Source organism: Labrus mixtus, chromosome 16 (genome assembly GCF_963584025.1).
Source record: "Labrus mixtus chromosome 16, fLabMix1.1, whole genome shotgun sequence".
Taxonomy (NCBI): Eukaryota; Metazoa; Chordata; class Actinopteri; order Labriformes; family Labridae; genus Labrus; species Labrus mixtus.
Genome location: NC_083627.1, coordinates 20095304 through 20121822, shown reverse-complemented (window position 1 = coordinate 20121822; position 26519 = coordinate 20095304). Strand labels below are relative to the sequence as shown.

The window sequence follows — 26519 nt, the reverse complement described above, 5'->3', positions numbered from 1 at the left end:
GATGAGTTTGATAGAAGTGTGTGGAAGACGGCCTCTGGCTGTGGAGGTGAAGACCAGGAGTGTGTGATGAGTTAGTTCTGTTGATCTCTGTAAGCGGAGCGGAGTGAGGAGGACGTTGAGAACCTTGAGCTGGGAACCTGCAGAGGCCGAAGAACCACAAATTCAGGCAGCAGACTCCCACAGGCTTCAGGGTGCAGATAAGCTTTGTGAAATGGTGGGGACAGTGCTACACCAGACAGTTCATCACCAGCTGAAAAATGTCACACTTCTGGGTAAACACATTTTTCATCCCTCACTCTCCCTCACTAGACATGGAGCATGCAGGGAACAAGAGGAAGAGCTAGATAAAGAAAAACTCTCCTCTCCTCAACTGTCCCTGTAAAAGCTCCTGATGGTTTTTTCATCAAAAGATGCACTTACTCACCCTGCCTAAAGGGTGAGCCAAAAGGTGGGTGCCAGTTTGCTCAAAAGGGTGATGTCTTCAGTTGCTATTAAAGTAGCACTGAACAAGATCTTTGGAAAAGACAATTTAGGAGCTACTTCCTCTCCTGCCTTTCTGTAATTATTTTTTAAATCTATTAATTGATTTAAATTTGTATGGTTGTTTATTCCAATGAAGTTGTTTTTATTCATGTGTTGTGTATAGTTGTGTGTTTTTAATACGTAATTGTGTGTTTTAATGAACTTGTCCAATTCTAAAGCTCAGCTGAACTGAACTGAACTTGTTTTTATTCATGTTTTATTAATCATTGTATATAGTTTTTGAGTGTTTTTTATGAACTTGTTGTTATTGTTGTCTTTTTAATCATTGTATATAGTTGTTGTGTGTTTTAATGAACTTGTTTTTAATTAGATTATTTATGAATTTTAAAAAGAATTTCACTTCTGGGTGAACACATTTGTCATTCCCTGGACCAGGGAAAAAAATGTCCCACTTTTGGGTCAATACCAAGTTTAACTCCGTGATCCGGGGACAATCCCCTCCCTTCTCAGCCCTTCTTTTTAATATGTATCTGTGTGTTTTAATTAAAGTGTTATTAATGTATGAATTCTTGTGTTTTTAATCATTGTATATAGTTTTTTTTTACGGTGGCCCTGAAGTGCAAAACACAACAACAAATCAAAAAACACAACGACAAATAAGAAAACTCAACAACTTTAATGGAAAAGGTAGGTACCTGCAGTTGACAAGGATCGTCGCTGATTGGACGAACGCAATGTCCGTCTTTTTAACAGGAAGTAAATGCTTCATACGCCTTTGGAGCCAGGCAGAGAAATGTCAACGAAGTAAGCGGAGATTTAAAATTCATGATGTATTGCCCAAATTGTGGCAAAGAGCTCCCAGAAAATGTACGGCCGTGGTTTGCAGTGGTTGTGGCAAGAGGTTACGAGATTTAAGAGTGATTGTATTATCCCCTGTGACTGCTGATAAACATTGTTCGACTCTGAGGCAGTCACTTACAGACCTTGGGCCCGTTTCTGAAAGAAGGTTTTGTGTAAACTCTGAGTCAGTTAACCCTGAAATGAGGGAAACTCTGGGTATTCCGTTTCAGAAGAGGAGGTCACTCAAACCCGAGAAAGAGGGGTAACTCCAGCCCGTTTCAGAGGGAGAGGTAACTTTACCTCTGAGTCAGTTACTATGGTAACTGAGTCTGTGAACCTAACCTGGTCGGGAGCAGGTTTTCTTCAATGAACCCCGAGTTTCTCTAGGTCTCCTCCCTCTTTCAGAGCCAGAAACGTCGTTTCATTTCCTCATTCTTTCATTCAGTCCGTATCACGCCGTGTTAGTGAAGATTCACCGTTTGTCTGAATAAAAATCCAGGTTGTTTTACAGTTTTTTCCAATTGCTAACACACTAAAATGACATGCATAGCACAATTATTTAAACTGACACACAGAGAGCAAAACCTCTTCTCAAGTCTCCAAAAGTCTAAACACATTTCTACTTTACACACATTTTGCAATTTAAATGGGCACTTTTTAAATGCACTGATCACGGTTCTCTGCATAAGACACAACAATCTGACATAAAGTCACATGTTTGTCATTTCAAAACACTGCCATTCAAAATGACACTACATGAGCTAATTGGCCAATGTATGTGCCACCTGGCCAAACACCTCAATGGTTAATTGTTATCACTTCAATCAGGAAGTAAGCACTATGAAATGACCACAAGTGAGCACCTTTTTTTTTACAACAACAATGGAAGACTTTGCAGAGAGAGGAAGAGGGAGGGTGAGAATGAGAGGGGGAGGAAGAGTGAGAGGTAGGGGTAGAGCTGGTAGAGGAGTCCATGGCCAAAGAAGACAACAACTTTCAAATGAAATCAGAGTAACCTTAGTTGATCATGTCATCAACAATGCGAGAGGCTGGACAGAGAGTGCAACCCAACTTGAGCCGTTTTACTGTACTGGTATATGTAGCACTGACTTGTTTGGTGAAAAATAAAAAAATAAATGTTTCAACAGCATGTGTGTGTATCTGCAAATATTTCTGTGCATGTGAACAATCTGAAGAATTTTCTACAATTCGAACTATTTTAGTATTATGGCAAAGCATACTAAAGATGAGAGTGCTTTTCATTATGCCCAACAGTGTGTGGTTGGTTAGACAAAAATCTGGTAATATGAATGAAGTGTGTGCCATTAGGTGCAAAAGTTTGATTTTGATAATGTTATATGTAGTTTTGGTTGCAGTGCTTCATTTTGCAGGATAAATGAGGTATTTTGCAGTTTGGGTGTGTGGTTTTGTGAATTGTATTAAGTATTTTGATAAAACCAGCCTAGTTTTTAAAATTGTGTTTTAGCAATTGGAAAAAACTGTAATATGATATGTTAGGGTGGCAATAGCCTACTACAGCGTATAAAACAAACTGTTTTATCGAACATGGCATGTCTTTAAGTCGGTATGAAGACTACATTACTCCGTAGGGAATTAGAGCCTATGCTACATTAACGTCGGGAGATGTTAATTTAATTAGGGTTAATTTATAAACTAAACAGGATAAAGGTGAGAGGACATTTAGCCTATGTGTGTGAATACAGCTTTATGTTGAGGATAAAGTTAATGCACATTCAAATAAACTCTGAATGAAGTTCACTATAAATCTATATGAGCCTATTATGTTATTATATTTAATTTTGAGCTGTTTAAAAGTCGCTTTTCTTCTGCTGGATTGCATCTTAATGAAAATAAATTGTATAGGTTTAATAACCTACCATTCCATCAGTTTTGACCTGCAATATTTTAATTCTGATTAAATATTAAATTAATAGACTTCATTACGCGTTGACACGAGCAGCTGTTTTCTCTTACATCACTTCTCGCTCCTTTGCCGCTGCGCTGCAGCAGTTTTACTTTTTTTTCCTTCTTAAAACCTGTTCATATTCGCTGTAGCCTGTGGCCACATTAAGTTATTGGTGTATTTCGAGAGGATTAAAGTAGGAGGATCTCTTTTTTTGTCACCTGTTGCCATGGTGACTCGTAGTATCGGGGCTCCATTCATGTTGGCTTTTTATCATCGTGGTGCACGCGCTGAACACCGAGTGGACCTACTCAGAGTTGATTTAACTAATTCAAATCTGCTGATCTGGTAAACGAAAACTCAGAGTTTCCCACCAGAGAGTAAATCAACTCAGAGCTCAGAGTTAGTTTGAGGGTTTGTTCAACCTTCTTTCAGAAACGGGCCCAAGGTCTGTAAGTGACTGCCTCAGAGACGAACAATGTTTATCAGCAGTCACAGGGGATAATACAATCACTCTTAATGGATGTCAAGTCTCGTAACCTCTTGCCACAACCACTGCAAAAGTTCGGCCGTACATTTTCTGGGAGCTCTTTGCCACAATTTGGGCAATACATCATGAATTTTAAATCTCCGCTTACTTCGTTGACATTTCTCTGCCTGGCTCCAAAGGCGTATGAAGCATTTACTTCTGGTTAAAAAGACGGACATTGCGTTCGTCCAATCAGCGACGATCCTTGTCAACTCCAGGTACCTACCTTTTCCGTTAAAGTTAATGTCTTTGTGTTTTCTTATTTGTGGTTGTGTTTTTTGATTTGTTGTTGTGTTTTGTGATTTGTTGTTGTGTTTTTCGATTTGTTGTTGTGTTTTTCGATTTGTTGTTGTGTTTTTCGATTTGTTGTTGTGTTTTTCGATTTGTTGTTGTGTTTTGTAATTTGTGGTTGTGTTTTTTGATTTGTTGTTGTGTTTTCTTATTTGTGGTTGTGTTTTGTGATTTGTTGTTGTGTTTTCTTATTTGTGGTTGTGTTTTGTGATTTGTTGTGATTTGTTGTTGTGTTTTTTGATTTGTTGTGATTTGTTGTTGTGTTTTCTTAATTGTTGTTGTGTTTTGTCATTTGTTGTTGTGTTTTCTTAATTGTTGTTGTGTTTTCTTATTTGTTGTTGTGTTTTCTTAATTGTTGTTGTGTTTTGTCATTTGTTGTTGTGTTTTTTGATTTGTTGTTGTGTTTTCTTATTTGTTGTTGTGTTTTCTTAATTGTTGTTGGGTTTTGTCATTTGTGGTTGTGTTTTGTGATTTGTGGTTGTGTTTTGTGATTTTTGGTTGTGTTTTTTGATTTGTTGTTGTGTTTTTTGATTTGTTGTGATTTGTTGTTGTGTTTTTTGATTTGTTGTTGTGTTTTCTTATTTGTTGTTGTGTTTTCTTAATTGTTGTTGTGTTTTGTCATTTGTTGTTGTGTTTTCTTATTTGTGGTTGTGTTTTGTGATTTGTTGTGATTTGTTGTTGTGTTTTTTGATTTGTTGTGATTTGTTGTTGTGTTTTCTTAATTGTTGTTGTGTTTTGTCATTTGTTGTTGTGTTTTTTGATTTGTTGTTGTGTTTTCTTATTTGTTGTTGTGTTTTCTTAATTGTTGTTGTGTTTTGTCATTTGTTGTTGTGTTTTTTGATTTGTTGTTGTGTTTTCTTATTTGTTGTTGTGTTTTCTTAATTGTTGTTGGGTTTTGTCATTTGTGGTTGTGTTTTGTGATTTGTGGTTGTGTTTTGTGATTTGTGGTTGTGTTTTTTGATTTGTTGTTGTGTTTTTTGATTTGTTGTTGTGTTTTTTGATTTGTTGTGATTTGTTGTTGTGTTTTTTGATTTGTTGTTGTGTTTTCTTATTTGTTGTTGTGTTTTCTTAATTGTTGTTGTGTTTTGTCATTTGTTGTTGTGTTTTTTGATTTGTTGTTGTGTTTTCTTATTTGTTGTTGTGTTTTCTTAATTGTTGTTGTGTTTTGTCATTTGTTGTTGTGTTTTTTGATTTGTTGTTGTGTTTTCTTATTTGTTGTTGTGTTTTCTTAATTGTTGTTGTGTTTTCTTATTTGTTGTTGTGTTTTCTTAATTGTTGTTGTGTTTTGTCATTTGTTGTTGTGTTTTCTTATTTGTTGTTGTGTTTTCTTATTTGTTGTTGTGTTTTCTTATTTGTTGTTGTGTTTTGTGATTTGTGGTTGTGTTTTTTGATTTGTTGTTGAGTTTTCTTATTTGTTGTTGTGTTTTGTAATTTGTGGTTGTGTTTTTTGATTTGTTGTTGTGTTTTGTAATTTGTGGTTGTGTTTTGTAATTTGTTGTTGTGTTTTTTGATTTGTGGTTGTGTTTTGTAATTTGTTGTTGTGTTTTGCACTTCAGGGCCACCGTAGTTATAAATAAAAAAAAGGAGTTAAGTGTTAAGATCTTTTCCAGAAACTAACAGCTATGAAAGTTGTGAGAGTATGTCAAAGGCATGTATACTGTCAGGTTGAGTAATTCTAGGACACAGAAACATGAGATGGTTATAGTTACTTATTGAATGACACAAACAGGGGAACAGCAACACACCACACAGATACAATGAAGAAGAGGCACAGCCGAGATCATGACAAAGAAGCTGTTTGGAGTGAATATGTAGGCCTACATTTATGAGAGAGCTACTCAATTCCTTTTTCAACGTGCACTTTGTGTTAAATGTAACAGTGTTGTTCCTTCTTCTTTATTTGTTTACTTGTTTCACTTTTATTTGTTAGTTTGTTAACACTTGTTGGACTGACAGTAACTGAGCCACATTAAGAAAAATAAAAATAAACTAGAAAACGTTTAGTCAAAGCTGCCGGTTCTGCTGGTCCTCATCTCGTCCGGGTGAAACTGAGTAACCACAGCAACAGAAATGCATCACTGCTGATCCGTGGAAACAGACAGTTTCAGTTCTCAAGATACACATGTGAAAGTCTTACTGTGCTGAGCATGACTGAGTAAAAAGAAGCTGCAGCAGTTTTTCTAAGAACACATTCAAAGATACGGATCACGATACTTATTTTTACAAGTCTGGCAATAAAAATGCAAAATATCATGTTTTCTTTTTAATTTTGAGGTTATCACTAATAAAACAATGCACATATTTTCTTTATAAAAAGTGACACTGACGACATCTTACAAAAAAGACAGTTTGGGAAGATAAATTCTACATAGGCCTAATGGATTTCGAATCAATTCCTTAATGTTTTAAACAGATAGAGCAAATCTGTTCAAATACACAGAGTTGCTGTTCGTTATTCTGGAAGTGAAGCAAAGAAAGCCTTGAAAAACACTGGCTTATCTCAGATTTGAGTCAACTAATGTACGTTTTCAGTCACATTTTTGAATCGTTGGGTCATGACAACAGGCTCCTATGTTTAAATCATGAACGCAAATCCTTTGGTACTGCATATATATTTAATCTAATCGATTCAAATTGTCCATATCTCTACTGATCTTCTTTTTTTAAAAGGTTTTTTATTGATATCCTCATGTGTTTTTTATTATTATATTTACCTTTTATCATACTGCATTGATCATTAAATTTATAAACTCTAATATTTAAAATCATCCACTGAGGAGAAAATTCCTCATCAAGCTTGACAAACTCTTTGAATTTTAAATTCATATTTTTTAGATTGTTTGCTTGAGGTAGATTTACATATTTCGCTTCAGTTGACTGACTCTGTGTGTTTGCATATCTGTCCTCCCTCTCCGCTCTCGGACGTTAAGAGGCCGGTGTCGATCAGCGGCTGTTTGAGGCCTTTCAGAGACGCTGACATACGATGATGATGATGTCATTGATTCTACACCTGCTCATCTTTGGGCTCCTTGTTCAGGGTGAGGCCAGGTTCAATAATCACTGTTATGGAGAAAAACTTAAAGAAGCAGCATTTACCTTTATTCCACAGTTTCTCTAAAGTTAAGAAAGCAAAGATTCTGTTTGGATGTTGTTCATCTTTCTCCGTCCGTTTCGATAACCTTCTCCCCTTTTTTCATGTTTCTTCAGGTTCATCAGGAGACATCCTCCTGACTCAGACTCCTGGATCTCAGTCTGTTGTTCTAGGACAGACTGTCTCTATCAGATGTCAAACCAGCACAAGTGTTAGTACTTACCTCCACTGGTATCTTCAGAAACCTGGAGAAGCTCCTAAACTCCTGATCAGTCTGGAGTTTCAGCTCGTTTTAGTGGAAGTGGATCTGGAACTGACTTCACTCTGACTGTTAGTGGAGTCCAGACTGAAGATTCAGGAGATTATTATTGTCAGCAGGGTTACAGCTTCCCGTTCACACAGTGATACAACGTCGTACAAAAACCTCCATCAGCTGAAGAGGAACTGATATGAATGAACAGCTGCAGAGAAACTAAAACAAAGTTCCATGAAACACAGTATACTTTAAAATCAATTTAAACTATAAACTCTAAATATTCTGCACATTAAGAAGATTATCTATTTTAATTCTTTCAATGAATACACAAGGGTGTTTTATGTTACAAGACCCGAAACCCCCCATGAACCCAGAAAACATAATTGATGATGAGTTCTAGCCCATCTGTCGGATGTATCTTTTATCTATCTTTACACACACACGTACATTTTATCCTAATAAAACTAATTTTGTAGTTTAGTTTCTACTTTTTTCTACTTTTGCAGTTTGTAAATATTTTGAGTGTTTAAATTGCAGAAGCACTGATTTGAAATCTCTCTATGCTGATGATATCACGCTTTATTTAACAAATTTAAAATATTTCTTTGAGCTAAAACACATTCATTGAGATGTTTTCCTCTCTTTTCTTTTGATAAACATAAACCACTAGAAATTTTAAAGCCTTGGTCATTAACATTTTCAGTAAAGAAAGCTGATTTGATGATTTTCATTCAGTTGTTTCAGTCATTAAGGCGTCCATATCGATTGTTAGAAAAATCTTGTGAATAGAGCATTATTTAGCAGCTGTCTTTGAGGTTCTGGCTTTCTAAAATTAATTCACAATTCATGATTTGTACATTATTTAATTATACTGTTTATTATGAAGATGTTTCATGATACAAAATATTTTAAATTAGCTTTAATTCGATTTACATTCTGAAGAATTGATCTCAATGTGATTGTTGATAAAGATGTTTTTACACATTTGAAATAATTGAAAAAGACAAAAAGTGTATTTCTCATTGATTTAATGAACAGATTATCAGGAAACAATACACACACATATGAAGCAACAAGCTAATATTTATTCTTTAGAAACATGAAATAAAGAGAGAGAGAGGTGCAGAGTGAGAGCAGTATCACAGTAAAACCAGCAGCACAGTCCCAGTGAGGCATTACTGGGAACACTGGTCTCTACTCAGACTTTCTGTGACTCGAGCCTGGGCGCCCTGGGTGGCCTCACAGGTCACAGAGCCCACCTTCCTCCACTGGTCTGCAGAGAGCCTCAGGGTGCTGCTCCAGCTGTAGAGAGCGTCCTTCTCCAGCACCGCAGGGCTCCTGCTCTCCTCCCAGCTGCTGCTGCTGCTGCTGCCGTCCACCTTCCAGGCCAGACTCCAGCCTGAGGGGAAGCCTTTGTTGGCCAGGCACATGAGGGTGGCCTTCCCCTGCTCCAGCTCCTCATTGGAGGGGGGCAGCACCGTCAGGGTGGGACGCACATCACCTATAGGAGACACCAATCAGATTAGAGGACAGGGAGCACACAACTGTCAATCAAACACCAAACCCTATAGGACACCTTTAATGTCTGAGAGTTGATTTTCTTTTTTTAGGAGTTTCTGTCAGATGTTTCTTTCTGCTCCACCAGTCACTCACTCACACATTGTTTCACTTCCCTTTAAGAAGCCTCTCATGCACATCAGCACACAGAGAGAGAATCACACAGAACGACCTGAAATATATTTAAACTACATCTGACTCAAATCTAAAACATTACAAACATTCCCCATCAAAATAATCCAAAAACTTTGCAACACATTTTTAAAACAGTTTGTAGGTGAAAAAAAAAAAAAACTAAAACAGAGAATCAACTGAACACATTAAAATGTTCTTCATGTGAATTCAAATCAGAAAAATGTCTAAATTAGACGCATAAAGAGATCAGAGATTACGTGCATTTTAAAACACCGTTCTTTATGTTTGTTTTGTTCGGTTCATTCAAACAACTGAATCAGATAAATACCTTAAAGAGTTGTCAGAAAATGAATCTCAGGAAAACATTTAAAACACTTCTCTTTGTTAAATATCAACCTGTTTATGTTTCAGTGTGACAGAAATCAAACTGTCCTGAGTGAACCTTCACGGTAAAGCAGGACCGATAAAAACACGATTTCATTAGAGTTAGAGTTTCACAATGACAAATATTACAAATAAACAGAGAGACAGCTGCTTTAACATTTTCAATAAATGTTAATGAATCAAATAAATTTCATTCAGTTGTTTCAGTCATTAAGGCGTCCATATCGATTGTTAGAAAAACCTCATGAATAGAACATTATTTAGCAGCTGTCTTTGAGGTTGTCAAATTGTGATTTATTTGGATCAAATATAAAAATCTGTATTTTAACATTAGGTTTAATATTCATACAGAAACTTACTTCCAACATCCAGTCTGCTTCCTCCACCAAAAGTCCACCACAGTGGTACAAAGTCATTGAGCGGCCGTACAAAAACCTCTCACTGTAGAGACACACGGCTCTCTGACTTTAACACACTGAACTCAAACTACCACAACTCCACATGTCACCTTACGATGAGAGTGAAAATCATCTATTTCCCAACAAATAAAAACTCTGTCTTCAAACATTTTACCTTCATTTAAATTCAGTCTGTGTTTCTGTTTTAAACTGAAATCCTTTAAAGTCAAATGTTGTCTTTATTCTTTCTAAAACAAGCGATTTAAAAGTTAAAGGTCAGTATTTTCTTTTCCTCCAGGCTTGAATATGAAGACAAAAGACACCAGAATAACTTACTGATTGAATAAAAAGATGAATATGTGACTTACTTCCAATATCCAGTCTGGTTCCTCCACCGAACGTGTACCACAGTGATACAAACTGATGGAGTCGTCGTACAAAAACCTCTCGCTGTAGAGACACACGGCTCTCTGACTCTGACACAAACACAAACACCTGACTGAGTCTCTGCCTGCAAGACCTCTGAGACCAAAAGAAAACAGAATTTAAAAAGATTATAACAAATTAAAGAATGTCTTTCTTTGAGATATTTAAATTATTTTTAAATCATTTTCTCAAGAATATTATTAATTACAACTCGTGATTTATATCAGAATAAATGTTTCTAGAAGCATGAACATGAAATCATATTAAATTTGTTTTGAAAGTTTTCTAATTAATTGTATAATTAATTGATTGATTGATAAACAGAGTAATGACAGTGATCCCTGTTGGAGTCAGTCAGAACATTTCCATAGAGAGCCACTTTGCATCAGCAGCACCATGCTCCAGTGCTCTGAGAGAGTTTATAGTCCTGACAGTTGAACACTGGATGACTGACAGCTGTCCTTCATCACAACAGAAATCCTCGTCCTCATCATCAAAAACATGACTTTGATCTGCGTCCTCATCTGGACTGTCCTCTTCTGCTGCTGCTTCACAGGTAAAGTCCAGAGAATCAAACTCCTCTCCTCTATGAACATCCGTCCCTCTGAAATGAAGCCCACTAAACCCTGATGCTGCTTTCTGTTTTTGTCTCTGTATCCTCAGAGTCCAGAGGACAGGTCACAGTGACTCAGCCTGCAGCAGTGACCTCTGCTCTGGGAGCCTCCGTCTCCATCTCATGTAGGACCAGTCAGAATGTTTATTATAGCAGCTACCACCGTTTAGCCTGGTACCAACAGAAAGATGGAGGAACTCCTAAACTCCTCATTTACGCTGCTAGCACTCGAGCATCAGGGATTCCAGGTCGTTTTTCAGGCAGTGGATCAAACTCTGCCTTCACTCTGACCATCAGTGGAGTCCAGACTGAAGATGCAGCAGTTTACTACTGTCAGAGTTATCACTATATCAACAGTCAGAATGTGTTCACACAGTGAAATAGCGTCGTACAAAAACCTCCCTCACTCACACTGAAGAGAAACTGAACTGACTGCTGCAGCTGCAAGTTTCTGCAGAGACTGACACACTTCACTGAGGACACACACACACACACACACACACACACACACACACACACACACACACACACACACACACACACACATATACACACACACACACACACACACACACACACACACACACACACACACGCACACACACACACACACACACACACACACACACACACACACACACACACTGTGAAGAGAATAAACACTCCATCTTTTAAATATCAAACATTTTCAGCCCACTTCTCCCCCCTCTTTCCTCACCATGATGGTCAGACACAGCTCATTTACATATTTAAAGATACAACACAGAAACAACCTGTTCTCAGCAGGGCTGAAATAGAGGGGTTTATAGACATAATCAAATACAAGATCAGAGTGGATTTAGAACAAGACACTTCACTCACAGGGGAAGAGGAGGAGAATATGTGAACTTAAAAGAGGATGTTGTGTTTTGGGGGAGCATAAAGTAAGACTTCTTCAAAAATTACATTTTGACATGTTGAAATGTTAATTCAAGATATCTGTAAAACCATTTTACACGTTACAAATATATTTCTACATATCGAAATGTAATTTTTGAAGAATGTAATGAATTGCAGATATCTTCAATTGAATTACAGATATCAGTAATTACTTTTTCACTAGTAAGAATAATTATTACAGATATCTACAATTGAATTTCCTCATGTTGAAAAGGGATTCTTTTTTTTTTGAATTGGAAGACGTAGAATATGGCGGAGCAAGTGATCCTTAAAATTCAAAGAAAATGTTTTGCAATCGAACGAGCTTATCAACATGGTGTATGCAGTCAAAGGGAACTACACGCAATAGACGCCTCCATTGATAATGTAGCGAGAATTGCTGACCTACTTTCTACAGAGACAGCAAATGAATTAAGAGACAGCCTTCTGGACATCAAAGAATTGATTTTGAGTTCGCAGCGAGATGCCCCGGCAGCCTTCTCAGTTAATCGAGTTCGTTCAGGTAAGTGCTGAATCATTTGGTCAAAAATGATATTCATATTATCCATGTGAACATGCTAATATGCTAAATGTTGACAGGGAGCTTTGGTCTACCGTTAATAACATAAGTAATATTACAAAATCCAGGCAGTTGCTGGCAAGTTAAATAAAATTTGTGTCAGCCTAACGTTACTCAGATATTTCTGTAGGGAAAAGAAAGGCAAACGATGTAAACAGGACAGGCACATACAAGCTAACACCAGGTGAGCACGATAAATCTAAAGTGATCAAAATTGTGTACTTTTAATTATTGTGTATATTATGTGGATGTGCTTAGCTAGCTTGTTGTCTTAGCTAGAAAATGTAGCTGACGCTACTTTTTCCTGGCATTGAAAAATAACTATTCTCGAGCTAAATAGAGAATTTACAGTTCTATAACCGTCGAGTTTGGTATTTTGCTGATAGAAAACTACTTCCTGTATTGCATTCGTAATAAAAGTATTTAACAGTTCAGTGGGTGAAATCCCTTCTTTTCCTTAAAGACTTTTATTCTGAAACGTACAGGAACTCGATGTGGGAAATTAAATTCCATGAACTTCACGTGTGTCGTAGTCAGAGCCTTATGGTCGTACTGTACTTTAAATGTAGCAATACGATTTAAGTGCCATCTTCTGGCACGTCACTGTAAAATATATTTGTCCAGGAAAGTTAAAAAATGAATACCAGGCTGCAGTGACTAAAATAAGACAAAAACACGTAAACAACAACAACAAATTGTTGAAAATGATTATGGTGGTCTTAAAAAAGTCTATTACATGTTACCAAGTGTAATTTATGTAGGTAGGCTGTAGTTTTTTGCTAACTTGTGTATACTTTACTTGAGGATCTTCATTAGGAAATGCTTTAACTCTGTTACATTTTAAAAATAATTATTCTTTTTACACCATACTATTATCTGAACCCTTCAGTTAGGCCTATTAGCAACTCTGAAGACATGATCAGCACAGAAAACATGTTATAAATTGATGACAATTTTGCCCTTTCAAAGTTCAAACCTACCAACGTTAAAAGGAGATCAGAGTCAGCATAACTTTACCATTAATTATTTGAACAGAATCTTTAGTCACTATGTTCCCTACATCAACGATTGAACACTTCAAACCATACAACTATACAAAATACATAGTGTAGTTTAACTTTTGATACTTTAGTGCATATAATATTAAATCTTTCTTCTTTTACATATGTACACATTTAGTTACAGGACTCTAAGACATACATTAAGAGATTGTTTTACAGTTTAATAAGGTAGTCAGTAATCTGCAATGCATATATTTGAAAGTAATTTTTTAGCTCCCTGTTGTTGCCTATTTTTCAGGAGGCCGTGGCAGACCAGCCATTGATGTTTCAAGGCAGCAAATAGTGTTTCTGCTGAGACAAGGATACACTGTCAAGCAAATGGCTGGCATGTTTGGTTGCTCCTCATCGTTTCTTTACAAGAAAACAAAGCTGCTTGGAGTGTCTGTTCGAAGAGGACATCTACCAGTGACAGACGAAGAGCTCATCCAACACATTACAAGACTTTATGGGCTTTATCCTAATACAGGAAGTGAGGTACAGTAGTTTTTATGTTTCCCATGAACTATACAGAAAATGTATTTTTTAATTTGGGTCACCAATACAACTAGCTGAAAATGTTTTTGGTTTGTGTGTTGGTTCTATGTTATTAGATGATGAGAGGATTCCTCCGAGCTGAGGGGCTGTTCGTTCCACGCTGTAGGGTACGAGACGCATTGACCCAGATAAATCCTGCTGCAGCTGCGCGCAGGTGGAGCAGTGCTGTGACCAGAAGGGTGTACCATGTTCCCCATCCCAACAGTTTATGGCACATAGATGGAAACATGCGCCTCATAAGGTAATTGGTCTGTATGTTATATACATGACTAACTATTAACAGGGATGAACTCCATAACTACACAATATATTCTCTAATTTATATAATTTATGTTATCAGATTATAGTCTTTTTGTAAGAGAGACCTGAGTCCAGCAGATTGAAAGAAAAACAAACACGGACAGACTGACCAAATTACATATAGCATCAGAGAAAATCACATACATCACTAAATACATTTGAAGTTGAAAGTTTGTATTATATCAGTTGGTGTTATGGATATGGTGGTGGAGAGCATTGTTACGTTTGACTAAAATTTTCCATAGATGTTCAGCTTGGTTGAGTTCTGGTGACTTAATGGCCCAAGCATTGATTCACATCATTTTCATCCTCACCAGACCATCCAATGAGCTCTGGTGAACAGAAGCATCTCACTTTCAGATGTTTATGTTTATTTTATTTAAGGGTTTTCCTTTAATTTGTCCCTGTCTGTACATTTACTGAGTAGTTTCAATGTACTATAATCTAGAGGTATAAAAACAACTCCACCAATCTGTTAGATTGATAATCAAATGTACCTTTCTCCTTTATGTTTATCACAAGGTGGGGTTTGGTGGTCCATGGAGCCATTGATGGACACTCTCGACTGATCACATACTTGAATTGCAACACAAATAATCGTGCCTCCACTGTACTGACACAGTCTGTAAAAGCAACCTGCATGTATGGCCTTCCTTCCAGAGTTAGATCAGACTATGGAGGTGAGAATTCACAAGTTGCACTGTTCATGAACCTTGTTCAAGGTGTGGAGAGGAGGAGTCACATCACAGGCGAGTCTGTCCATAACCAAAGAATAGAACGTCTTTGGAGAGATGTTTTTCTGCATGTTCTACAATCTTTCTATGATACATTTTACTCTCTTGAGAATTCTGAGCTTCTTGATCCTGAGGATGAACTCCACAAAATGGCACTGCAAATTGTCTTTCTGCCAGAAATTCAGAAAAGACTTCAGAACTTCAGAAATGCCTGGAATTACCACAGTCTGCGCACAGAAAACAACAGAACACCTGTCCAAATCTGGATTGCAGGAATGCTGGCCAATATGGAGATGGACAGCACAGCCATCAACAATGTCTTTGGTGAGGACCGTTACAGTGAACGAAGTCTGGAGGCCCTTTTGGCACACCATGGGATTGGCACTTTCCCCAGTCTTGATGATGATGACCATTTCCCAGCTGTTGTTGTGGAAGAACCCAGAATCCACCTCACTTCCGGTTGAGAGGCGACGACTCTACCAACTGAGCCACAGCCTCCCATAAGAAATGGATTTCATCATGAAACCATTGAAATTAGAGTATGTTGTTTGAGATGATGAATAGATAAAAACTGTCAGCTGTCAGTGTCAATTCAAAGTATTCAAAGCTCCTGGCTGAGGTGGAGTGATACATGTTGTGAAAAGTCCCAGTGATGTTGTGTCCTATATCGTCACTCATGTAATGCCTCTGATCCAATCATATTGCTTGGTCAGAACTAACTGTTGTATAAATTACCATATACCATACCTTATGATGGAAGAAGTATTCTGCTCCTGTACAGAAGCAAAAGTGGTATTACCACACTGAAAATACTCCTGCATTTAGACATTGTATAGTAAATGTTCACTGACAATGTTTTACTATTATAATATTGTTTCAACAAATATTAAAGGTCAGGTGAGGAATCCGCTCATTCTTTTATTTAAAGTACCCTCTATATGATCATAGTTAAGTAATGTAATATTTTGTCTAATGACCAATAATAAGACTAATTCTTGCAGTACGCCACTTTACACACTGTCATTTTACCTCAGAAATCAAAGACACTGCATATTAGAATGTAATGAACTTGTACTTTAAAGCCTGAACTGACTTCAACCTTTGGTCCACAGAATGCTGCACTGAAAACAAATTGCAGAGACCTTGTTTGTCGCTGTCAGATTTATTTAGACACAAACTTCAATTAAACAATGGATTTTTTAAATATTTCTTTCAACCTCTGTGATATTTTATTGATATTTTTATTGTCTTGGTCTGGACTCGGTCTCGTTCCCTAAATGTTTTGGTCTTGCCTCGGAGCTCTCTGGTCTCGGGGAGGTCGTTGTCACGGTTAGTGTGGTCTTGACTACAACACTAGTTTAAAGATAAAAAAAAATCTTTATTAATTTTAGGGCAAAGGTAATGCTCTACAGTTAAAGTCAAGTAAGCTTTTCATTGATTTTAATACATTTTTATTTCCTACAGAGGCTGAGAAAAAATTATTTAGGAAATGTTGACATACTGCAATTTTTCAGAAAATGCTCAGGTTTTGGGAGGTTGTTTTGAAACAATGCTGAGATTTTAGAGAGTGTTTATCTAGGACCCTGGTTACATTATGCAATGCCGAAACCTGGAGCCTGCAGAATTCCTTCTGTCATACAGCTTTTGAATTTCTCATATTGTTTGTGAATGGGCAGTCTGAGTACTATGGCGCATGTGTTTGCCTCTGGAAAGATTTTAGTGTCTTCATCGTGGAGAAATTCAATGACAGGATGCTGTGGGAAGCCCAGGGGAGGCACTGCTGAAGCTCCAGAGGCAAACTCCAGCACCATTTCCAGCGTCAAGGGGCTGCATTCTCCTTCTACAAAGACATGAGCAAAGGAAATTATAGCTCACATGGAAAGAAATATAAATGCCTGTCACACTAATAAGCTTCAAGTATTGTACAACTGCATCTACATGAAACTGATGAAACTATAATTGCACAATAAGACACAAATGACTGACAGATCAACCTAACCAGATTCCAATTCCTAGGGCTGGCTCAGTGGTCCAGCCAAAAACACACATGCCATTGAAATATCGTACCCTCAATATCGATTAACCAGTCTCTCCAGAAACAGATGGTCTGATTTTCCAGGGGTCGTCTGTTACTTCCAGGGACTGAGAAATCAACTTCAAACAAAGTAGACAAGTCTTTGGCCTCCAGTGGTTTCGGTGCACTGGTGAACAGGTCCTCAAAGATTCCAGGGTGAGCCCTAAGCTCATCAAGGAAACCCAGAGTTTTGAAACCTTCCTCAAACCTGAAAAAAAAAAACACATAAATTAGAACATTACAAATCAATGTTATATAAACAAGTTTACCCTTTCACACCCCTCAGTTTTGCCCTGATGGATAAACTGCTCACTGTCTCAATGCCACGTGCATCCGCCCATCAACAAAATAATGTGCTGCAGACTGGACCAGGGAATCCCTCTGCTCCAAGGATGTGATGTATCTCAGAGTTCCCATCATGCTCAGACTGTCTTCTGCATCTGTGATTGCATCATTTGCCTCATGGACAGTCGGAGCTTCTTTTATCTAAAAAAACACAATAATGAGAGTAGTCCTATTTAGGGGAAAAAATCTACAGTGAAAATGTAATGACCAGGCTTCAAAAACTGTGCAATACACACCTTTAATAACTTTTCTCTGAAAGACTGGTCTCCCACTTCATCCAATGAAGTAGGAGGTGGAGATTTACCACAAAGCTGGAGAAAGAGACCCTTAGAAAAGAAGGATGGGCCAACTCCACCATGGATTATACACACGGTCACCATCTTTCCAATCAGGGTGTACAGTCCAGTCTCAAGATCTGAAAAACAAACATTTATGTAAAGATTCAAATCATTTGTTTTATACAGGTTACACTTCTTTTTAAATATGCAAAAAACTTCATAATTACTTACAATGAGTATCAAGAGCCAACAGCCTATCATTCTCAGGCCCATCAAATATCTTTGAGTGCTGTACAGCCCTCATTAGCAACCGCAGGTATTCCCTGGTTGGCCCTCCGTCATCCACAGCCCCTTCTCCTTCCCCCTCACTGTCGACAAATATCACATCCAGCTTTGCTCCTGGGTCAAAGCGGCGTCGTTTAAACGCTTGAAGGCTACCCTGCAAGATGTTGTCTCTGCAAACGTTTATTTGATTGCTTGTGTGATTACAGGTGAGATCCACTTTGCTGAGGAGCTTCATCAAGACAGTTTGCAGATCAATTCTGTAACATAAAAACAAATATAAAACTTAGATGACAAAAGACAACTTTGAAGTTTGAGAATAAATATTCAAATGAAAGTAAAATAACATACTGAGATGATGAGGATTCACTATTCTCCACTATTGTTCTAAGAGTTGGCTGAAGAGGCAGTGATCGTACAGGAGACTGGTGAGGAGGAGAAGGAAGAGGAGGAGGAGGAGGAGGAGGAGAAGAAGGAGCAGGTGAAGGGCTCTGTTGGTCTATGGCAGGGCAAGCATTGCTCGGGTCACATGCATCTATTATCTGAATTGGAGGCAAAAATACACACAAATACAGATACACAATATACATTAAAACTGTAATTTTTAAAATCTAGTACAAATGAAAATGTTTGAAATGACATTGCTAATCACCTGTCCAGCTGGTGTTACCATCCACTGAACATAGAGGGTCGAAAACCCTTTGATGTTGTACTGCTCAATGGATCCTGACAGTGTGCTTTCCAGTACTTTGGTTGATGCTGCTTCTCTAAGACAAAAAACCTCACTGGCCATTTCCTCTTGCCCAACAAAATCAAACAATGTCTAAAGCAGAGAACAGAAACAGGACTTTACATCTATGAATTATCATACTATGCACAACCCACAGCAAAACTTAACATCAGAGGTGAACTCCTTCTCAGAGGTTAACATTAAGACAGGTAAAGTGATAACCTGAATAGATTCAGACAAGACAAACTTCCTCGTCCTCTCCAATCCATTAGGAAACTTAAATTTGAGCGGCACACCATCAGTAGGCTCTTCAAAAGCTTCCATTCTGTCTTGTCTTGCCTCAATTTCCTATAACACATAATTACACTTGTATGAATTTTAAAATGCATTTTTAGAGCGACAGACTGTGAAAGAGTAATTGAAATCATATTTCATTACATAACTAATAGAATTTACCTTTAACCGTCTCTGTTCCTGTGACTCCAGTCCCTGACGTCTCATTTCCTGTTTGAGATAAAAGAAAATATGTTTTCATCTAATTAATACAATACAAATGTTTTTTTCCAATGACAATCCAGCATGAAAGTAGCCTACTATTCGTCTGTCTGCCAACAATGATTCATTAAATTCTGCGTCTTGTTGAAGCCGTAGAGCCCGCCATTCTTGCAATGTCTGAAAAGCAATCAGTATAAGCGAGAGATACAACATAATTAGAATAGAAAAGTGTATGACAGTAACCCATTACAGAAAAAATACAAAACTTTTACCAAAAACTAATGGTAATGAAGGCAAGAGGTGTGTTCTTCATTACCTCAGTTGTGCTTGTTTCAAAAAGTGGTGCTGGCACAGGCTCACTTTCAAAGCATGCTGCTGGTGCAGGCTCAGGAGGTGCGAGATGCATACCTAATGTTGTTTCCTGTGATATATTGTGAAAGTTCACAAAGAATCAACTCATGTGATCCAAGTTCAACATTTTTTTATCACTGACCAAAGTTACTGTATGAGGAACTGCATACCTGTAACACTTCAGGAAGTGGAAGGATGTATAGTCTACTCCTTCCAGTAACCTCCTTTAATTCTTTGACAGAATGGACTTGGACCTTTGTCAGCCTCTTGCCTTTATCAGCTCTAGCCAACTCAAACCCAACCAGATTTAAGCTTATTTGGGGGTAGCTCTGATGGACAAACTGATTAAACTCTGCCAAGCTCCAGTTCAGTTTAAGTTGAGAGCGTTGGTTTTTCCCTGTCTCACGTATTGGTCTCCCTAAAATGAAAGAAATTTGAGAAATACAAAAAGATGTATCATTCAGCACACATTATTTGCTGTTTAAGTCTGTACAATGTCAATCTAATGTGAACATGTTTCGTAAATATAATTTATAAATTACATATAATTACTTTATATTCATTGTCTCATTTTGGTTAGGTAAGGCTTGTTTCAATGGTTTCACCCCCTCAGACGTCCTAAACTTACCAAAACCAATCTGAGCAAACTCCTCTCATTGTTTTACTGTGGGGATCCGGGTGTAATTTGGACCAGGGAACAGAAAAAGAGTCACATTCCAAACTGGGTTTTCCCTCCTTCCAATTGATCCTGCAAAAAAATAGGGCTTTATTACTTTAAATTATTACTAGCAATCAGAATACGGGCCATGTTGTTTGCTTTCATAACGCTGTCTACATATTTGACGTTAATGTTTATGTTAATATTTGTGAAACAAGAGCCAAACAAAGTCCAGTTATCTATTCTATTCTAAATATAAGCTGATTTTCAGCGAGCGTCTTAGCTATATAACGTTAATAACGTCGCACTACCTGTTTGTCGTTAGTGACATTACTCTAGCTAACAATACTGTAGTAGTAGCTTACGGCTAGCTCTAGCGGCGGTAGCGTTACCATTACCGTTACTACACCGTTATAGTTTACCTGACATTCAATGTCGGGCACGTTGGAACAAGCGTCTGGTAGGAACAAGGATGTCATTGTTACTCTGCAAAAGCTCCTGTCTGGCTCGATTCGCCACATTAAAAATTCTGTCAAATGCAGAAACTGCGGTCTCAGTGTTTCCGTCTCGCTCCATTTTCAATCATCGTCTCCCAACTGTGTACATCAGATTCAGAGCGCTGCGTACGTGAGCGTAACGGTAGTGGAGTTGCCCAATGAACCAATCCTGAGAAGGTGTCAGAGGCTGTAAATTAACATTTTGGATATGTGGGCGGGACAATAACTTCATTTTGGATATGTCGTCCAAATTACCATATTCAATTCGGATATGTCTGTACCAACTGAAGATATCTACAATAGCATTTTTACATGTGGAAATTACATTTTTGATATCAACAATTCAATTTTGACTAGTTAAAAAGAAAATTGTACATATCTCTAATATAATTGTTACACATAAGAATGTAATTTCAGATATCTGAAATGCAATTTCAGATATCTGAAATTACATTCTTACATGTAATAATTCCAGGTCAAGATATCAATAATGTCATTTCAACTAGTAAGAATTGCATTTTAGATATCTAGAATTAATTTATGATATCTGTAATGTTAAAACAACTGTAGATATCATAAATGAACTTTGTCACTAGTAAGAATAGAATTGTTGATGTCAAGAATTAACATTTTTACTAGTGAGAATTGAATTGTAGATATCATGAGTTAGAATTGCGACATGTCAAAATGTCATTATGGATATGTCGACTTTGAAATACAACATGTAAAAATTGAATTACAGCTATCTGTAATACAATTTGAATAGAAGTCAATGGCACAAGTTGACTAGTTGTAATGAAGTTACATATATCTACGATGACCATTTCCACTTGTGAAAAATGATATCTTGTAGATATCTTTAATTAGAATTGTTACTAGTGAAAATTACATTGTGGATATGTCGGCTTGGAATTCTAACAATGCAAAAAGCAATTATTGATATCTACAATCTCTGTGCGCTACAACCAGCACACAGAGAGAGACTTAGAGAGAGAGCACACGAGGAAAACTGAGGGAGAGAGATTGTTACAAGCACACTTGTATGGATTGCTGCAAGCACTCAAACTGATTTAATGAACACTTTATGGATTTTTGTTTGTTCAAACTATATGATTTTTCTCTTGTATATAACTTTTATACAAAATATGATTCAAACCTCTCGCAAAATATATGTTTATGTGTTCAAAAGTGCTCATTGATCACTCAGGAATAAGGCACAAATATAACACCATACTCCAACTGAGAGCATGCTCTCTGGATCATAAAAAAAGAAAAACAACTGAACTTGTTCTGCATATAATTCTCTCATATAGCCTGTGATTATGATATTCCGTCCACCCATAGCCGTTAGAGCGTGTTTCCCAGCAGTTTGCTGATCTTGTTCAGCACCGGGCCCGGCGTCACTTACTCACTCGCTGTGTACTGCCACACTCACTTCATCATCTCCTCCAGTACAGCCACCTTCAGCTCCTGTTGTTGTCCCTCTTTTAAATGAACAAGGCGATGGAAGTACAGATCCAGATAACTTGCTTTGTTTAGCACCATATACACTTTTACACCGCTGATCCAGATCAGAGATGTTTTTTTTCTTCATCTCTGTCACCGTATGTGGTTCGTTTGGCGTTTGCTTGTTAGAGAGCAGAACATGTTTTAAAGGAGTGTCTCATTGCACATGATCGCACGTTTACTGTCCTCACTGCATCAATTTAAGTATTTCTCTGCTCTGTGATTTCAGTTTCCCCTTCTAAACATTATTATAACATCTGGTGATTTTATTTTGAAAGTGCGCAAACTGAAGTGTGGTGCTTTTATTTTGAAGGTGGGCAAAACTGAAGTGTGGTGCTTTTATTTTGAAGGTGGACAAACTGAAGTGTGGTGCTTTTATTTTGAAGGTGGACAAACTAAAGTGTGGTGATTTTATTTTGAAGGTGGGCAAAACTGAAGTGTGTTGATTTTATTTTGAAGGTGGACAAATTGAAGTGTGGTACTTTTATTTTGAAGGTGGACAAACTAAAGTGTGGTGATTTTATTTTGAAGGTGGACAAACTGAAGTGTGGTGCTTTGTATTTAATAATAATGATAATAATAATAATAATAATAATAATAATAATAATAATAATAATACAATTTATTTATAAGCGCTTTTCAAAACTCAAAGACACTGTACAATAGTTAAAAACAGAAAGAACAGCACAGTAAGGACAGACTAACAGACATTTCAACATTACACACAAATCATAAAGACAACAACAATAAAGGTAAAACAGCAGAAAACAGGAAATACATCACAATCATACATTAAAAGCTTGTTTGAAGAGGTGAGTTTTGATCAGTGATTTGAAAGTAGGAGAGTCGGTGCAGTGTTGAATGTGTGTAGGGAGTGAGTTCCAGAGGGAGGGGGCAGCTATGGAGAAGGCTCTGTCCCCCCAGGTTCGGTACTTGGTTCTAAGAGGGGGAGATAGGAGGTTTTGAAGAACGGAGGCTGCGTGCAGGAGTGTGAGGGTGAAGGAGAGCCGTGAGGTAGGAGGGGGTCTGGTGGTTAAGGGCTTTATGTGTGAGGAGAAGGATTTTGAATTGGATACGGTAAGGGACAGGGAGCCAGTGGAGATTTTGCAGGACAGGGGTGATGTGTTCACGTGTTCGGGTGTGGGTGAGCTGTTGAATCAAATCACAACACTCAGAGGTTCTTCAATAAACGACTCGCAGTGAGCTGGAATAAAAACAACATTTGTGTTGTTGACACAAGCTCAACATTTCAATCCTGATGTGGATTTTATTAATGCACCACTCTCTACACCTGTAGAGCCCCGTCCTCCCTTGTTCTTCATCTGTCTATGCGAGCGACAGAGAGGATAATAGAAACAGGGCATGAGGGTAAAAATGGCGCCCTGCATCACACACGGGCAGTTAGGACCCTCCAATAGGAAACTATAGAATCAGGCTGATCATGTCGCTGACCCTTGTTAGGACACGCTGTAACAGTAGAAATGTTTTTTCAAATCTGATAAAAATGAATGTTTAAGATTACTGTGAAATATCCTCTACTGAAAACATACTAAAGAAATACAAAATAGAAACATGTAAAGATTTTCACTCTTTCAGTTTAAGGTGGGTTAGAAACTAAACTTCAAATAAAGTACAGCCCATTATTGATTCTAAAACCCTTCTACTTAATGCATCCAGATGTAGATTTACAATATCAACCAATGATTCACAAACAGTTCTTCAGAGCCCCCCAGGAGGAAACTAAAAACTAAAAATGATATCATGATGAGCTCATGATTTCACCTTTCAAACAGGTGGAGAAAGTAACAAGCATAACAGTCTTCATGTAGAATCCAAACTATACAGTGTGTTATTAAGTCAAATCCAAACCAACCACAGAAGACCAATGAATCTGGATCAGAGGTGACATGTAGCACACACACACACACACACACACACACACACACACACACACACACACACACACACACACACTAGGGTGACCACCTCCAAACCAGCAAGGACGAGCCACGGGCTATCATCATTTCTGTGTCATTCCAGTGTCTTTCTGACTGCGGGCGTGTGTAGCCTACGTATACCTGTCTGTCTGCGCAAAGACATTTGATAGGTTTGCTTGTTGTACTGCGTCAAGATTGACAACAATTTTGACCAATCATGACTGACTTCAGATCTCAGAAAGTTGAGTGCGTTCTGAAGCCGACCACTCATTGATTTGTTGTGGATAACTTATTTAAGTTTTCTCCTCTCCACGTCGACGACAATCGTGCAATGTACAATGCAGATGGCTTCTTTGCTACTGATGCAGGTTGCAGACAAACGCTCAAATGTATGCCAATCGAAAGCGGAGCTGGTGGTCCCCCCCTCCCAGCTCTCCGCCCTCCCTACATAAGACGTCCCTTTTCATTCTGCTAACATTTCGTAGTGTGTAGTGCATTAAACCCCCATCATGAGAGGAGGGAAGGAGAGAACAGAGGATGACAGGACGAGAAGACAGACAGCGAGGGAGAGAGAGAGAGAGAGAGAGAGGGAGAGACAGAAGGATATAATAAGACGGAGATGGAGAAAAGATGGTGGAAGCTGGAGAGGCAGTGAGGAGGAAAGAAAGTGTCTGAAGAAACTCAACCTGAGCTCTAAATGGCTCCTTAACAAGAGGCTGAGACAGCAAAATGAAATTATACACTCAAGAGTCACACAAGCACACACACACACACACACACAGACTCAGACAACCACAGGAGACGCAAGCTTTCACGCTTTATTATTATATTCATGTGGGCAAACATGCAAATTCGACTGTGTATGAAACATATTTTAGTTCTCACATGTGCCTTCATGCACAAATTGAATTGCTACTACCTTGTTGCATGCAAACAGGTACATCCCTTCTTGGAAGTCACACATTTCCATCCAACACACTTGAACAAATTTCATTGTCTCTCTGGCCAAAAAGGGTTAGGGGTTGATATGCATTGCACACACACAGACGCGTGCACGTATACCCCCCCAAACATACATTTAGCTTCACACGCGGTGATAGGTCTTTTAAAGGGGTGTTTCACACCTCATCGCATTTCAATTAGTAGGTAAGACACACACACACGTGCACACACACACACACGCTTGACAGTCTGTCCGTTGGGTGAAGAAGATTCATTTGGATTCTCATCTCTTCTCCTACCACTTCCCTTCTGTGTGTGCCCTTTCTTTTCACTCTCCCTCTCTCTCTACTTATCTCTCCTCTGTATATTCACCCCTCTCCCTCTCTCTCTCTCTCTCTCTCTCTCTCTCCCTCTTTCTCCCCATATCACTGTGACTGACAGTGGTTTGACCTCCTGGGTTGTCAGGGGAAGCTGTTGCACAGACGGCCTGAATAGAAGAGTCTTTCCCTGGGTTCAAGTCTGCTTAGGGCTGGGGGGAGAGGAAATCGTTCAGACACCTCTCCTACCAGACACACAGTGCATATACAATAGTAACACCACAGGGAGGGCAGCTTTGGAAGATAATTGTCTCTCTAGGTTATTTGATTTCAGCTTATTTTGAGCTTTTATGCCTATTTTTTTCATATATCGGGGCATAATTTCCAACACTCTTGTTGAGATTTGGTAACATATAGGCATACATAACATATCACACTACCAAGTATGTGCTTCATACAAAACAAACTGTAGTTCATTGCAGATATACGTGAGGTTTAGTGTAATATGAGTAGACTGAAATAGCAGTGGTAAAAGTAACAAGCAGTGTGGCCACTACTCTTTAAACTAAAAGAGAATTAATTTATCATAAAAGGATAATGTGGTCATTATAAGTTTTTTTACACAGGGTTTTTACCCCATAATTTTATTGGTTATGATGGCATTATGCTCACAAAAGTCAATGCTGAGATCTGGCAACATACAGGCAGATAAACCAAAGACACCAAACCCAGTAACATAACCAAAAGATTACCCTGCATCCTATATGTCACTGTCATGCAGGACACTTTGAACCTTGAAGATGTTTAAAAGTAAATTCATATCACTTTACACGTGAGCCATCTGCACACACACATTCTTACATGCAGGGAGCTGGCTTCTCTTCTGCCAAAATGTTAACATGCTCATCGGGATCCATCATTTATTTCTGGGCTTCTTATGCCTTTATTGTTACAGATGGGGGAGTGGATAGGGTCAGAAACTAGAGAGAGAGAGAGAGAGAGATCAAGAAATGACATGTGGGAAACGAGCCACAGACTTCAGCCTCCGCACAT

The 26519-nt window shown here is 38.1% G+C and overlaps 3 gene segments (V, D, J or C); 2 read left to right on the top strand and 1 right to left on the bottom strand.

The window, feature by feature from the left end:
- Positions 1-6991: 6991 nt before the first annotated feature.
- On the top strand, positions 6992-7577 carry LOC132990864 (immunoglobulin kappa variable 1-39-like). The segment is given in 2 exon segments: positions 6992-7105; positions 7275-7577. Coding segments are annotated over 2 exon segments (344 nt in total).
- An 848-nt stretch (positions 7578-8425) lies between these two features.
- LOC132990871 (Ig kappa-b4 chain C region-like) overlaps positions 8426-26519 on the bottom strand; it is a 637710-nt gene continuing 619616 nt past the window's right edge. Inside the window, 2 exon segments of the C gene segment in view lie at positions 8426-8915; positions 10257-10294. Of these exon segments, the coding sequence occupies positions 8590-8844 (255 nt within the window).
- LOC132990860 (Ig kappa chain V region 3381-like) lies at positions 10616-11509 on the top strand. The segment is given in 2 exon segments: positions 10616-10870; positions 10978-11509. Coding segments are annotated over 2 exon segments (384 nt in total).